This window comes from Trachurus japonicus, chromosome 20, assembly GCF_045865225.1.
Source record: "Trachurus japonicus isolate A0001 chromosome 20, Traja_1.0".
Lineage (NCBI taxonomy): Eukaryota > Metazoa > Chordata > Actinopteri > Carangiformes > Carangidae > Trachurus > Trachurus japonicus.
The window spans coordinates 16,482,945-16,499,480 of NC_140926.1; the positions used below are offsets into that span (position 1 = coordinate 16,482,945).

At 41.9% G+C, this 16,536-nt stretch overlaps 2 protein-coding genes across 3 annotated transcripts in view; one reads left to right on the forward strand and one right to left on the reverse strand.

Moving 5' to 3' along the window:
* The window catches only part of plxdc2b (plexin domain containing 2b), an 84,468-nt gene extending 70,313 nt beyond the window's left edge, over positions 1-14,155 (forward strand). The window contains exons 12-14 of one of the 2 annotated variants that reach the window (XM_085763325.1): positions 4,836-4,874; positions 9,483-9,637; positions 12,231-14,155. In XM_085763325.1, coding sequence (XP_085619451.1) covers positions 4,836-4,874; positions 9,483-9,637; positions 12,231-12,350 — 314 coding nt within the window. In that variant the 3' untranslated portion in view covers positions 12,351-14,155. Of the gene's footprint in view, positions 1-4,835; positions 4,875-9,479; positions 9,638-12,230 lie in introns of both variants that reach the window. The other variant, XM_085763324.1, reaches the window with a different exon arrangement.
* LOC146966724 (zinc transporter ZIP12-like) overlaps positions 1-16,536 on the reverse strand; it is a 201,537-nt gene that overhangs the window by 26,065 nt on the left and 158,936 nt on the right. The window lies entirely within an intron of this gene.

The window sequence follows — 16,536 nt, forward strand, 5'->3', positions numbered from 1 at the left end:
CCACGGTGCAGATTGTGGCAGGACCCAGAGCTTTTCTCTGAGCCGGTGATGGATGTTCTTTTCTGGCAGGATTTTAAATGAAGTGCATTTGCTGGAACTGTTCTTTATTGGTATTGACGTGTTTCCTCTTTTACAACATGCACAAGACACTTCGCTTTTTGGAGAATGCATCTCCCCTGCTCTCCACTTAAGATTAAAAAAAAAAATCATTCCAGATGGCAGATCAGTGGAGCAAGGCGCAGCAGCTGTGTTTGTACCAACTTTTAAACAATACAGATTGAATTAGGACAAATCTCTCCAGTCCAAAATAGATACACCCACACAAACCTGTGATCTTGTCATTCAGCTCCTCTGGCTCACAATCAATCTTTGTTTCCAGAGATGATGTATACCTCAAGGCATCCTTTCCTGATGATGGATCTGTTGTTCTCCTTGACCAGTTTTCTGGTTAATTATGAAGCATCGCTTTAAATGGTTGGATCAAAGAGCTACGTTTTAACCCTTTTTGAGGGTTAAATGTTTAATAGGAAACCAGAGTGCTGGCTCTTGTCTCAGTAAGAGGAAAGTACAGTCGTGTTAGTGAAATTGGCTCGATCTGATCCAGATTCTGAGGCTTTGTGAAAAGCTGTTCCTACTTATTACCTGACTCTGTCTGTCTTTCAAGGTCTTATTTTACATTTGAGGTTTCTTTTCTAGTCGGGTCCCATGACACTGTCTTTTTAGACAAGACAGAAATCTAAAACAGGGAAAAGAGACAAAATAAAGTTATACTGTGGTTATATCCGACAAATAATGCCAAATGTTTCCGCTTAAATCTCTGGAGAGGGAATATACAGATTAGAATTGTTATTCACTTAGACATGAATGTATCCCAGTATTTCAACACAGGTTGAAGTCAAAGATAAGTAAAATATAAGTACGTTTTTTTTCACAAATTACCAGTACAAATCCCACAGAAAGACCAAATCCAACAACAACAGTAAAGGTCTGAAATATCCACAGTGAAAGATCAAGAACAAGTTGGAAGAGGAAGTGCAACATTGTACAATAATTGATTCAGTTAACATGCACATGAAGGTAAAAGTAAAGTTACCGTACTAAAAATGTTGTATATTAGCCTCACAGAGCTAGTATACGAGCAGCCGTGCACAGCAGTGAACTGGTCATAGATCTAAGTCAGTTCTACCCACAGTCTAGATAAAGGTGGATGTTCCCTCCAAGACAGTTTTTAATCTCAGTTGATAAAAGCTACAGTGTTCAGCCTCGAGCAGAGGAAAGTATTTGACTTTTTAACAAATTAACTCTGTGTTATGTGAAGTGCTCTTAAAGATTTACATCTACACTAGGAACATCGACTAGACGTCAGTTAATTATCTTTATGATAAAATGTTGGGGAAATTACATTGATGAGCTCATATTACAGGATATGTAATACATGACTCGCCATAAATATGAAATACCTTAAAGTGCAAAGCTATTGAAATTTTGAAATTAAAATACCTTCAACATTGCAGAATACAATGCATCATACAATGTTGGTTTGCTGACATCAACAAAAAATATTAAATAATGCCAACACCAAAAAATAAGTCTGACCACAAGTCTTGTGTGAGGAGGAAACGTTGTGGGTTCAATGTCTCAAGAGATTTCATTTTTATACGTCAGTCATCATGTGATTCCCTTCTTCTTTGGTAAAGTGGTCAGTTTCTCTTCAGTATCAGACAGCAAAGGTCAGACAAGTCACATTCTTCTGATATTGCAGTGTAAAGTATTGAGCACATGATTCACTTTGCCCAGCGGGTGACTCACCCAGACCACGCTGCAGCAGAGTCTTAAGACTTATCTGATGCAAATCCTCCCTGAACAGAGCCAGGGCGCCTTCTTTTGCTGATGTTAGGAAAACAGCCAAGGTGTCCTCCATAGTTTGTTTACTTCTATTATTTTTTTTTGTCTGTCTCTACACAAGTGAAAGTTATGAGCTGGCTGAATTTATTGTGCCAATTCTCAGCTAATTTCCCTTTTTATGGCCTCCGAGCACTTTATTTAATGAAAGAGGCATTTATCTCAATCAGCTCCAGATGTGCTGCCACAGTGTCAAACATGATAATCCAGATGATTCAGGTAACGCCACGTCTCTGTGTCAGCAGCACAGAATACACACTGTTTGTATAATCTATACTAAACACAGCACACACTACATTGTATGCAGTGTCCAATCATGTCAGACATCTATTTTTCATCCTTGGATGAATGAATCTACTGCATCCTCGTGACAATGTGAGACCCTGTCTATATAGAACAGGTGTGTTTCAGTTGTATCAGTGTGTCCGACCAATTCAGTTTCAGTGGTGTTACGTTTTCTATCAAAGAGCAATGAACTGGAACAAGTATATAGAATAAAACCAAATGCACTTGGTAAACAAAGATGCATGAAAATGGTTAAATGCATAAATGTTTTATAGGGGGATACAAAGCTCATCAGCTCATCATGGGTTAAGTCTTTTCACAGATTTTGTTGACAATGAGAAACATTCAGAATCGTTATCCTTAAAGCGGCGTTGGGCTGGACAGAGAGCTCAGTCTGCGGTTGTGATGGTTGAAACAAAGCTTATCGGTGAGTGTTTTGGCTCAGGACTCACTGCAAAACAATCCATGTTGAAGTTGCCCTGGAGGAATTTTAACTCTTCCAAGGTCAAAGCTTCTCAGATCAGGACTTTAAACTTGGCTGCTCTGAATTCAGAGAAGAAGATTGAAGGTGATGGTGCTTTGGTTTGTAGTTTCTTGACTTTGGAACAGACTCCTTCAAAGTCTTTGAGAAGCCATGTGTGCACTTTTTTTTAAGTATATTAAAAGTAACTTGTTTCCTCTGGCAGTTTCTTGATGAGATTTTTTATGCAGTGTGTGTCCTTGTTTTTCTCCACCATGCCACTTTTCCTTCTTTACTTACTTTTGTAATTCAACTGTTATGAAAAGTGTTATTAAAATTGCTTACTTATTAAATCTCAGAAACCACAGTGATAAAATCTGCAGTTTTATTCCAGACTGTTCCTCTATTGTTGAGCTTTATGCAGCTTCCTCTATTCAGACCTGGGATTTACCATTATTTCATCTTCACTAGAAAACATTTACCTACACTGAAAGTTAGTGTGGCTGAGATTAACTGGACTCTCCGGTGCTGGATGTTTGGCTCTGTCGAGGATGGATGCAGTGAGTTCAGGGAGCGCTGTGAAATCCGTCCAGCTGCGAGACAAAACATGACATGATATGAGTAGTTCTCCAGATCAAACCAGGGCGTGGTGAGAGGACGGACAGAGGAGCGGGGGAACAACGTGTCTTTGATCTGCGTGTGTGTTAGTATCAAGGAGGTCGAGGGTTCATGCTGAGGTATTTGTTGCAGTCAACACTAAGAAACTCTTCTGACTGTCCGACATGTACAGAGGATCAGTTTCCCCCAACATGTGCCGGACTGTTCAGCTGCAGGGGTCAAAGGTCAGGGTGAAGTGCAGGCTGGCTGGCTCATGCTTCTGCTGGCAACCTGCAGCTGGACAAGAGAGTTAAATTTATAAAAAGACAAACTGGAAAAGAGAAATGTGTTTTTGTGGGTGGGGGAAGACGCAACATGGAAACTTCAGACGTCCCTTTTTACTCTGTTGGCGTTGGACTGAGCTTCACTTGCCTGCTCCAGAGGAAAAACACTCAGCTGACAGTTTATTAGCTCACACTAATGCACGCTAATACAACAACCATGCAATAAATCCTGCCTTGAAACTGGAGCAGGTTTAGAAGTGTAGTATTCAGAAACACATGAGTTCTCACAGTCCCGTCTCATGGTCCAACAGCCTCACTGACTTAATGAGCTGATGGAGAACATGTCACTGTAGATGTGGGCTCAGACTGAATATCTGGGAAATCTCTAGACAGATTGATGAGCTGAAGATTGGCTTCGTCTAAAAAGTGCATCCCAAAAGGTCAAGAGAGTTTTTTTTAGCAGCTTTCCCTTTATCTTTTTTTTTTTCTTTCAATGAGCAATCCTCATTTTATTTTATTTTTTCGAGTAGAAACCGACTTAACTGGGTTGTCTGGATCCATTTCTATCATAAAATCTCCTTTTACATACTAGTGTTTCTTTTTTTTATGTTTCATTTGCTAGACTTACTTTTTTGAGGATGCAGTTCATTGATGAATTCATTACTCAATATAAGATTCAGCTACATGGTTCAAAATGGTATTTTGCAAAACTTAATTAATATATACAGTGTATGTAACTTGAGTCTAGATCGTAGTAAAACTGTTTACTACAATGATTCTAGATGAAGTCTGTTCACTTCTATAAATATCCAAAAACAAAGTACAGCTTATCTTATTTCATGTTTCATTTTCTGACCCTAAGATGTGGCTCATGCACTTCAAAAAAAAAAACTGCAACAGAAAAACCTTTTGAATTAAACCATTCGGTGAAATATATCTGGTAGTGTATGTGCTGAATTTGCATAATGGGAATCCTACGGTGTGTGTAAATGCCTACTACCCTTGGAGGAGAAGTGGGTCACGCTACATTTCCATATTTCACATGTATAGTTAACCCCAGACTACTTTTATGTGTTGAATTATGCATGCTGAACCATTATATTCAAAACATAAATTTTTAATCACATCTTAAGTATAGTAAATTTCATCTTGAAAGGAGGACGGTTCATTAATGAAAGAAGTCTAATCTCATTTGGGACCTTTGCTGCGTTGTTTATATTGTCAGAGCTTCCAAAACAAACTACAAAGAGAAATATTGATTATTATGTCTGACGCTCATGTTTCTTTCTGTCTTTGTCTCCACACAGATGATACAAAGATCGCTCTGCATCTCAGAGACAACCAGGGTAGGTCTCTGTCTTTCCCTGCTGTGGTGTCCAGGCAACTGCTGTCGTTGCCGTATCTGATGTTCAACTGTGCTTTTCCTCCCTATTGTCTGAGTGGCTGAGTCTGTGTGTGTGTGTGTGTGTGTGTGTGTGTGTGTGTGTGTGTGTGTGTGTGTGTGTGTGTGTGTGTGTGTGTGTGTGTGTGTGTGTGTGTCAGCCTCTGCTTTTTGATCTTGTTGGAGGACGTGTGGCTCAGTCAGCTGATAGACTTAATTCAGCAGCCGGCGATGATGTTTAACTGTCCTCTGTGGATCGATTGTAGTGTCTGGGCTTGTGTGTGGATAGGCAGTGAGATATATACATACCAAAGAAGTATTGAACCACATTTTGTTCAGTGAGATATAAATATTTCCTATAGGACAGTGGTAGACAATAGAGTAGCTGTAAAACAAACACTACAGTGTTTTTTTAATCCCAACTGTTTTACATTTCCATCTAAATGACTACATATCTCTCAAACTGTAGCAGAAAATGATATTTTACTCAGACTGCTGCTTAAGTTGCTTGTTTGTATAAACATAATTTAGGTATATTAGATGACGCTCTTCTCACTATTTAGTCTGTAAACTGGTTCTTAACAGTTTTCTGGCTTTGTCTATTTAAATCTCTTCTTTAAAAAAACAACAAAAAAAACAACCTTTTATTTCATCATAACTCATAACTTCATCATAGCGTACTTTACTGTCCACTCAGTTGCTATGTAATCATAGCTTAAGTTGAAGAGAGACTTTAAGTGGTCAGATGAATGTGAATTTGAACATCTAATCAGAGGGAAATCATATGATGTGAGAAAAAGCTCCAGAACAACTAGTGAATGGAGGCAGCTCCAGTTGTGTTGTGAGACTATTCTGCTATTTCTAAATTTTTCTTACTGGTTTTGTACATGGCATTTAACTACTAATGGATATTTTCGGCATTGATTGATGTAATGAAAGTGTATTTAATTCACTATTCATTCCTCTGCCTGTAATATTACAGCAAACAAAGACAAATCAGCATTTCACGGAGGCGTCATCATCCCGTTTTCTCTTATTCCGCCTGACAAACAGCTACAAAATCAAAATAGACTCAGTTCATGATCAAATGAGTTGGAGACAAGCTTCAAATCTGTTTATTAATTGATTAATCGTCTTGTGTTAGAGAAAACACAGATTATTATATAGCAGACCTCAGCCACACAGAGCTTTGAAATAAATTTTAAAAAAAGTCGTCAGACGTCAGATTGGAGCAGAGAACCCCACACACAACTTAAACAGGAAATAGTCCACACACTCCAAGACCACAGGCTTTAAAGGTTATTCTCAAGCTAAAGATCATCCTGAGTCTTTAGAGGAGTCTGAAGCTTTTCTTTAGAAAACTGCTGTGGAATCTGACCATATAGGACTTTTTTTGGTTAGCACTGAAATTATTTTCTTATTCTTTGATAAAAGACCATTTGAAAGAAAAGTGACAGCCACTTGCCACTGTAGCAGGTTTTTCTTTTCTGTAGACTCTGCTGCCTAGATGGATTTTGCATTAAACCTTAGAGGTAAAATAAAAGTGTGGGTAATGCTCCTCTAGCCTGATATGGAACTGTGATTTCGAGGTGCGAATTGGTGAATGAGTGAAAAACGTACTTCCATTATCCATCCAGGGCACGACACAAAACTCATCTCGCGCTAATACCACGGTTTAGCTAGTTTAGAGCAATTACAGTCAAAGCATTAACATTAATTTCACAGAGATTTTACAGCACCAACTTCCAGAATTCAGTCTTTTCGCTTTTGCTAAGCAACAACATGCTTTAGTCACTGTATGTGCGAAACATCCCAAACTATGCAGTGAGTTGCAGCTCTATCAGTGTTCGCAGATAGTCGCTCCCATGTTTAATTTCCTGCTTGAGAGGAATGGGAAATCCGCAGCTTCTAACGCACATTCATTACACAAACGCTGCATGTTTCCCATCACAGTAGCACCGTCGCAGCAGCTCCTCGCACCGCGCTGACATCCTCTATGCATTTTATTTGTGTACCTGAGCGTTTCTCACCTCGTACCTCGCAGTAATGTTATTCAAGGTGAAAAGTAATTGCAGGACGGGACCGGGGTTATTGTACTGAGAGAAGAAAACAAAGCAGGGACTTATACTGTTCAAGTCAAACGTGACAAAGCACACGTGAGTTACAGATTTAAAATGTGTCAGTCTACGTCTAAATGATCAAAGACATTCAACTCAATGCTTTGACTCATGTCACTGCTGCTTCAGCACACGTTTTCTAAGAGGAGAAGAATTTTTGGTCCGTTTAGCTTGTGTTGACCGTTTGCTGAAACCCATTAGCCAAGTGAGAGAACAGTTGCACTCCTGTGTTACGGTCGTGGCACGAAAGCGAAGCTGAAAAAGAAAAGGGTTGGCTGAATTTCCTCTCATTTCATTTGTCCTCACCCAAAAGCTGTGATGCCTTTTACTGCCGTCTAAGAGCTCTGCTGTCCATTAGTGTTTACCCGCCCGCTTTACTGTAGGTCCAAGTAGTCGTGAGGACAAAGATAATAGAGAATGAATTTGGGTGCAATTTGCTGAAGACGTGTTTTCAGATGTGCTGACCGTCAGCAACCCACCATGCCGTGGTAGAAATGATATTCTCAGGCCTTTGTCTCTGCTGTCTCTCACTGGATTAAATGCACCAGTCAGAAGAGTCCAGATGAAACCGTCAGTCTCCGAGGGGCCGAGCTCCTCCAGAGCTCCACACGGACCCTCTCACCTCCTGCTGCTGCTGCTTAAGCTGCTGGGCTGTTGGGTTTTTTTTTCATTGTGTCTACATCTCTGCTCAGTCTCCTGCCCCCCTGCTAACCTCCTGACACGGCAGACTAACAGCCTGTCGCATCGTTTGTGCTTCCAGCCGACCAGGAGGACGCTCGGAGACTCTGAAGCACTGACAGACAATAAACACGACAAAAGAGTAAATGCCTGTCTGATAAAACAACAACAAAAGGAAAAAATCTAAACCCTCCTCAGACTGTGATGTTGAGGATTACACGCAATAGCTAAAAATGTCATCATGTCATTTCCCCTGCCAAGTTGTTTTCCTCTGAAAAGTAGGACTGGGCTGCTATGTTTAAATTGTACACTATTAAAATATAATTATAAAATCCACCATCCACTATAATAATAATTTTGTTCAGTATCAATGAGCTGCTTCAGGACAGCGAATCGTCATCCATATATTGAACTTGTGTAGATTCCCCTGTGCTGTGGAGGTGCATGTGGAGGCCACGTTGACTTACAGCAGCACACACTTACACTCACAGCGAGTGCCCACACACACTGGACAGGTTTGATTACCACCCGGTTATTCTCTGTGCTGGAAATCAATGAGGCAGAGAGCCAGGGGAGAGGCTGGTTGGCTGACAAGCTCGGCCTCGGCTATAGCTGCTAATTAAAGGCAGGGAGGAGGCAGAGGAGAGGTGGCTAGAGGGGGGTGGAGGTGGAGGTGGAGGTGGAGTGGGGGTCAGAGGGGGGGGGGTGTAGTCTGCAGCCTGCTATAAATCTGTGTGAGATACGCTACGAAGGCAGAATCCATGCTGTTTGTTTCATAATCACTTCATTGGTTCTGTCCTGCTATGATCAGTGGAGTCTGTGCTCGGACATTTCTCTTTTTCTTCCTCTCCATTTTTTTTCCTCCTGCTGATAATGTGCAGGTGTTTTTTCTTTTGTTTTTGTATGTATGTGTGTGTGTGTGTGTGTGTGTGTGTGTGTGTGTGTGTCTCTATAGATCCAAACAGAGATTGGCAATAGGTTTCCGGACACTATTATCATCTTCAAAAGAACTCACAAAACACCTGCTGGCTGAAATATGGATCAGAGAAAAGAGCTTTGAAGACGAGTGTTGACTTCCAAGGCTCACTTGAAGGACGGCCTTATTATGTAGTTGCTATGTGCAGCCTCCTCAGTTTGCAGTGCCATAACTGGAGGCTACAATGGGACTCAGTATCAGCATCTATAGGCCTGCTCCTCCTCCGCCTATCACAGCCATACACTGCTAACCTTGGCATGGGATTACCTCCTACTCCAGAGGAGAACTGCTCATGAATACTTAAACAGACAGAGCAATCGTGCCACAGACACATAAACCTTGATTTTCTCTTTTCCAACTGAAGGGAAATCTCCTTAATCACTTTCTCTAAGACACGGCATCCTGTATTTATTAAATCCACGCTAACGTACACGGTGCGTAACAAGGAGGACGTGCTGTAGAAATGTCACTGTTTATGTTCCCAGATCAAATATCTGCCTCTTTTTTTCTCTCAGCGGGGTGACATTTAGCAAAACTTTGACAGCAAACGTGTCAAGTTTTAAGGTATATTGGTCCAAGTCAGAGAGCAGGTTATTGATGAATGATTAGTGCCCCCTGTTGGTCAACACAGAAACTGCAGTTTGGGGAGAAAAAAAAAACACCAATCCCAACATTTTCAGCATGCAGAGCGAGCCTCTAACCTTAGCAGTGCTCCAACACCCTGACAGTATCTGGATCTGTGTATAAAAAGCTGTAAAAAGGTGATTTTATGTGTTTTTTGTTGTTGTTGTTCTTCCAGCAGACAGCACAGTGGGCCGGGTGCCAGGCACACACCCGCTCCACACCGGCCTGATCCTCGGCATCCTGCTGGTGATGCTCATCATGATCGCCGGCGTGCTGGTCACCGTCTACATCTACCACCACCCCACCTCCGCCGCCAGCCTCTTCCTCATCGAGGTGAGCGCCGACACTGACGCACAACATGATGACACGACACAATAACAGTCACCACCGTGTCTCCTCGGTGGCCGCTCTGGTGTGTTTGAGGCCCAGAGATGGACAGAGTACTCGACCCCAGTACTTGAGTAAGAGTACAAATACTACTGGTCAAAATGTACTCTGTTACAAGTAAAAGTAGCTCAGTCGACATGTTACTCGAGTAAGAGTAAAAAAGTACTTGCTTTTAAAGGTACTTACAGTAAGTATCCAAAAGTACATGCTTTTAAATTTACTTTAAGTAAAAGTGAGAGTAAGAGTAAATTTCTTATTTTTCACATCAATGAATTACTATATTTTTTTCTAAATGAATTTAAGGAGCTTTTAACTCTTGTTTCTGAGAATGAACTCTTTGAAACCAGCTGCACTGATGTGCTGCTTTTAGGGGTCAGGGTTTCCTTCTTTGACAAACACAGCTTGTGTCCAATAGGATTTTAGAAAAAAATAAAAAAAGAGCAGACCTGAAAGTAACGAGTAGTTTTCAGCCTTCCTAGAAATTAACTTGAGTAAAAGTAAAAATATTTGTCTTGGAAATGTATTCAAGTAAGAGTAATAAGTACCAAAGAAATCTAATACTCAAGTAAATTTACTCTGTTACTGTCCACCACTGTTGAGGCCACAGGTTTATTGTTGATCTTCTCACCTCATCGCTCTTTCCTAACTCAAAAAGACCATCCGTCCGGGGCGGCGTTTAGCAAACCGGGTAGAGCTGCCGCCCCATGTTGAGGCTCAGTCCTCGGTGCAGGCGGCCCCGGTTCGAGTCCTGCGTCGGACGGCCCTTTCCTGCGTGTCATTCCCCCACTCTCTGCCTCCCCATTTCCTGTCTCTCTCTCGACTGCACTATCAATTAAAGGCAATAAAAGCCCAAAAAGATATACTAAAAAAAAAAAAGACCATCCGTCCGTCAGCTTCACCGCTTGTCGGCCCAGGAATCGAACCTGGATCAGTGCCGACTACAGTACCACCCTGCTGCACCGTCTGCAAAGTGCTCCAGAAGTTCAAATTTGACATGTACAACTTAATCTGCTGCAATGATCACGTGATATGATCTCATAGCTCCAGGCAGCTGGTAGATGACTGGTGTTTACTTACAGGCTGATGATTGAATGTTTTGTTGTGCTTCAGTAATGTAACTGATTCATTTTACAATCATATTTGAAACATTTTGGAAGAAAAATAATCCTCAATATTGTTTTTGTCTTTTTCAGTGTTTAGTCTGACCACCCAAAAAGACAAAACTCATTTCTTAAAAATGCAGACAGTCCTCGTTTGCCAAAATATGGTCATTAAGTCAGGAATGTGTACAAATCTGTTGAGTTGAGAGGAGTCTGATTTTTCTCAGACATTCCAGTTAATAGTAAGAAAAGACGTCTGCTCCAAAGTATCTGGCCGAGTGAATAAAAACACACCATCTGTGCGGAGAGTTGTCTCGGGACAAATCTCTTTTTATTCCTCAATTCCTGACTCATAAATATGGATTATGATTTTTCAGAGGCGGATGATGAAACTCAGTGCACATGGTCGCTCTTAATGTGAATTAATGTGAACTCCCTGAAGATGATTAAAGTGTTGCACAGTGAGTGGCGTTCAAAACAAATGACAGCTCCTTATGTTTAAAGCTGTTCTCGGTCATTATCGGTCACACAAATTCCCTGATCTGGGTTTTGCTCGCTAAAGCGAAGCACCATGTCGGCACCATTAGTACGGTGCATCAGACAGACAGCAGAGCGTTCATCACCGCCTCTTGTTAAGTTTTATAGTTTATGTCTGTGGCTCTGAGACCCGCGGTCCACTCTGTCCTGACGGAAACATAAATCTCTAAAAACAAGCCACAGTTATTTATATTTATTTATAAAACAAGCCAAATAAATCCCTAAAACATATGGACACTAGTTCAAACCGTGGATTGATGTTAATTTGGGTTTCTGTGCAGCAGGTTCCCGACCTAAAAGGCTCATAAAACAAAAGTGAGGTCGCAAGATGATTTCCAGGAAAGGACACTGGAGAAAAAAACAAAAATGAAATGAATGATTTTTCAGACTTTACAACGACTTTTCCTGCTTTTTTTTTTTTTAACTAACAGCAGCGTAGTTTCACCTTGAAGCCTCCAGTCATCATTATCAGAGAAAAACAGTTGCGATCGATCTCTTTTTTTCTTTTTTTAAGTATATTTTTGGGGCTTTTCAGGCCTTTAATGGACAGTAGGGAGACAGAAAGAGGGGGAATGACATGCGGCAAAGGGTAACCAGTGGAATCGAACCGGGGCCACTGCAGTGAGGACGATAGCCTCTGCATATGGGGGCATCTTCTCTACCCACCGAGCTGCACGACACGCCTGGATTCTTCTTTCTTTAGACATGGTCACAGTGTGTTTCTGTGTGACTTCTGTTTATCTTTGGATGACACTGTGACCTTTGACCTTTCTTTCAAATATTTTTATTTAGAGCACATGGTAATATTGTTACATTATCTACATCATACACTGTGACCTTTGACCTTGACCCTAAACATGCCCCATGTCCCCCTCCCCCTCTCCCCCTGCCTCCCCTCACAGAGACGTCCGAGCAGGTGGCCCGCCATGAAGTTTCGCCGCGGATCGGGTCACCCAGCCTACGCCGAGGTGGAGCCGGTGGGCCAGGAGAAGGAGGGCTTCATCGAGTCCGAGCAGTGCTGAGCATCCGGGCCCCCCACCGCTGCCGCCGCCGCCCCCTCCCCGCCTCCCCTCCTCCCCTCCTGTGCCAGCCCTCCTCCCTCCTGCTCCGCGGGGCGACTCCTCACCAAGGAAACCTCCAGGATCTGCTGATCGCCGGAGGAGCTCGGTGTAACACTCAAAAGACTCAAAAGTCACAGACCGATTGAGCGCTAGATGATGAAACTGGAGGCAGCGGCCGCCATTTTGGGGGGGAAGTGGGAAAACCCTGAAAAAAAAAAGAAAAAAATCCCAGACAAACAAATGCAGCGCTCAGCTCCTGTTGGACGGGGGCTGAGCCGCCGGCGGGGGGACGGAGGGAGGGGACGGCACCGACGTCACGACTCGGTCACCACTGGTTCAGAGTTTGTGTGGCTGCTGTCGTGTTGCCATGGAGGGATCGAACCGCCCGGCTGCCTTCACTGCTGCTGGTGTCCGAGGGGGGAGCAGGGTGAATTACACAGTATATATTTTCAGAAACAATACAGAGTATGTGAACAGAGATTTCCACTCTATCATCGGTGGGGTTATACAGTATAGGCCTTTGTATATCCATCAGGTTTTTTTTTTTCTTCTTTTCCTTTATTCTTTCACCGTGTTGTTTTTCACAGGGGTTGGCACATGTATCTGTATAGACCCTCGTATTGCTTTTCAATACAATAGCAGGCTTAATTGACTTTTCCACAGGCGGCTCTGTGCAGAGAGGCTGCGGCTGTGCCATATGACGTGAGCTCAACTCCGTCACAGCCATCGATCACAACTCGGAGTGAAGCTCTGACCATTCAGCGTTTTGTTGAATTATGTTTGGCTGGTTTCATTTTCTGAAAATGAAGTGTAAGTTGTTTTTTTTTTTCTTTGTTCACTGAGAGTATATCAGTGTTTTTTTTTATTATTTTATTTTGAGTGGGTGATGGGCGCACTCTATCCTTCTCTCTATTTTGATTGGTTCTTTAATTGATTCCAATATGTCATTGATACCATTTTATTTGTTTTTTTTGCTTCTTTTTTTTTTATTATTTTCTTTACTGCCGTGCCATTCTGTCCCTAATTCGGGGTTTGCACATTTTATTTCCCATGCACATTTTTTTTTTCTCATTTGACATGTGGTACTAATGCAAAACTGCAAGACAGGCGCTTGTGAGTGTGAATATATTTTCTAAAGTGTAACTGATTCCTGTGTGAGTGTGTGTGAATGCAGAAGAGAGCAGTTTACAGTGGTGACTGGATATCCACCTGCTTTATGGGTGCATATGTTTGAGCTGGCTCTGCACAGTTGATTCTTATTGATTTGAATCTGAGGTACAGTTTATGTGTGGTTGTGTGTGTGTGTGTGTGTGTGTGTGTGCGTGAGAGAGCGAGAGAGAGCCAGAAAACACACTGGTCTAGTTGGAGTTTCTTATTTTCTTCTTGATTTGACAGTGTGGTTTCCTTTTCCAGTTTATAACCAGTTCTGTGTCCATGTTTAACAGCTATGATTGACTCATCCGTATTAACAACGTACATGTATATACCAAGGCCAAAACATTTGCAGATTCAGGTAACTCATGGCAAACATTTGTAGTATAGCAGTAACAGTACTGAAAAACTTTATTTTTTATGAGTGGCCTTTTTTTCTGTACTTTTTTACTTAAATGTGAAACTTGTTCCAGTCGTCGCCGTCACCGATCAAAACACGAGAGCACATTCAGACAAAAATCATCCTTCACACCAATGATTGTAGACTCACTTTCACAGACTCCATCTGTTAACACCGAATTTAAAAAAGTGCAATATCACACCCGTTCAGTTTCACACTGACAAAACCACCTGGATTAATTCTTGTTTTGTTTTTTTTTGTTCATTCACCTCGTCACCATCACATCGAGACCAAAGACTAATCAGCATCTGAGTGCGTTATATTTACCTCAGACCCCCCACAGCCTCCACATCTCAGCACAACACCCATACACAACAGCCCAGTGAGTGGAGTGTGTAGTTTGGTGGTTTTACTGGTTTAAAATACAGCTGTGTCATTAATATTGTTGTTTCTCTAAGTCCCGCCCCTAAAACAGAGACTGTCCAATCATAACATGGAGGCACATCATTAGTTAGTCAAGTGCTGTTGGAAAAAAACTGTTTACCATTGGTCCAGATGTATCCAGATGAAAAATGATTCCGCCCTTTGAGGGATGATGAGATGATGATGATGATAATCAATCAGTATCATCAGAACAATGCTGCGTTATTAAAACCGAATGCGACTTGAACATTATGTGAAAACAAAAGAGGCACAAACTGGAGCTAATCAGTAACATTTGTCCAACCAGTGAGTCAATCAGCCTCCTCCTGAAAGACGTCTCTCTCATGAAAAACAAACTGCAAGTGGACAAACAAGCAAAACATATAATCAATCAATCAATCAATCAATTAATCAATCAATCAATTAATGCTCTTAAAAACACCCTCATTAACCAAGTTCAAAGACCAAATTTGTGACTCTCTGGCTGTTTTAATTCCTCACACACACAGTTGTTTATAACTCCACTGAGCTCTGATGTGGTCTCACTGCTACCAACTCCGTTTCCAACCCCCCCCTCCCTCCACCCCCCCACTTTATGACTCCTGCTAACTTCCCTCCACAGTTGTGTTTTCAAGACAAACAGCGGAGAACAGAGGGGCTTTTACGTAAATGGGCCGGTGGCTTCTTCATCTTCATCATCATGGCTACAGACAACATTGTTTTTTTTTAGATTGATCCCTGTGGAGAAAAGCTCTTTGCGATCGCTTGGGACATCTGCTTGTTGCACACTGCCACCTGAAACTGCAAGTGTTTGTTTAGTTTTTTGTTGTTGTTATTATTGTTTGTTTGTTTGTTGTTGTTGTTGTCGTTGGTGGTGGTGGTTTATTATAACCACCCCCCCCAGACGGACGGCCGACAGTCACATCCTTTTTACAAAAAGCCCCAAAACGCTCCGAGCAGATCAGAGATGAGAGGAGGCAGTCAAACCTTCACCTGCCCTCGCTCCCACTCTCTTAACATGTCGTTAGAGATGATGAAGATGAAGATGAAGATGAAGATGAAGATGATGATGATGATGATGATGATGATGATGATGATGATGATGATGATGATGATGAAGCAGCTGCGATGGGTTAACTGCTGTGTGCTGCTCTTTGCTCCCTGATGGGACGTGGTATTTTTTTTTTATTTCCCTCTTCAGCTGTGACCTTTTACGTTTTTTTTCTTTTTTTTACGTTGTCATGACGACACTCCATAGCACACAGTTTTAAGACACACAATAAGAATCACACAGTATCATGGCTGTCTGTAATTTCTGTAACTACTGTTGTTTTGATTACATTTGAAATAATAAACAATGTTGTTAAAAACACTCACACTTGTGTGCAGCTACCTGCGTGTGTGTGTGTGTGTGTTTAATTTCTTTCAAATAATCAAGTATTCATGAGTGCGTCAAAACACTCACACAACAGGGACTCAATGAGCAGCTGGGAAACGCACATGGTTATGCATTATTCTGACTTAAATGTCACCACGATTGATTTAAATATGCATGACAAAAACTTTAAAAAGGATCTTGGGGCAGATTGATTTGCAGATGTTTGAGTGGCAGTGAGCTGTTTGTGTCAGAGCTCATTGTGTTTGTCTGTCAACCTTCACTTGGGCCTTTTTAAAAAGAAGGGGAGGGGGAAAAAACATGATTTTCAGTTTGGCAGCGTAGCAGCAGAAAAACAAACTGCTGTCTGGTTTACAAGAAATCCTTGGATCAGGTAGATGAGGGAGCAGCTGCCTGCTGATTGAGGAGAGAGCTTCCTCTCTGTGCTGCTGTGGAGCTTCTCTGTAAACACAACAATAAAGCAGGGAGGGGGGGGGGCGGAGGAGAGAAGCTGAGGAGGCATGACGGAGGTATGAGGTCGTGAGCTGTCAGAGCTTGTTAGAGAGCAGCAGACGAGACCAGAGGTGCAGGAGCATGAAGGACGAGAGGAGGGGATTGGACTCGTGCAGCGTCTTGGCTGTGGATGTGTAAACTGCAGCCTGGAAGTTGTGGAGTCATGAAGTTGACTGCACAAACACAGGCGCTGCACATTCAGCCTATAAACTATCATAAGTGGGTGCTAATAGTTGGACACCCAGCTATTACATTCACCAAATCAAGTTAATGAATCTATTGTG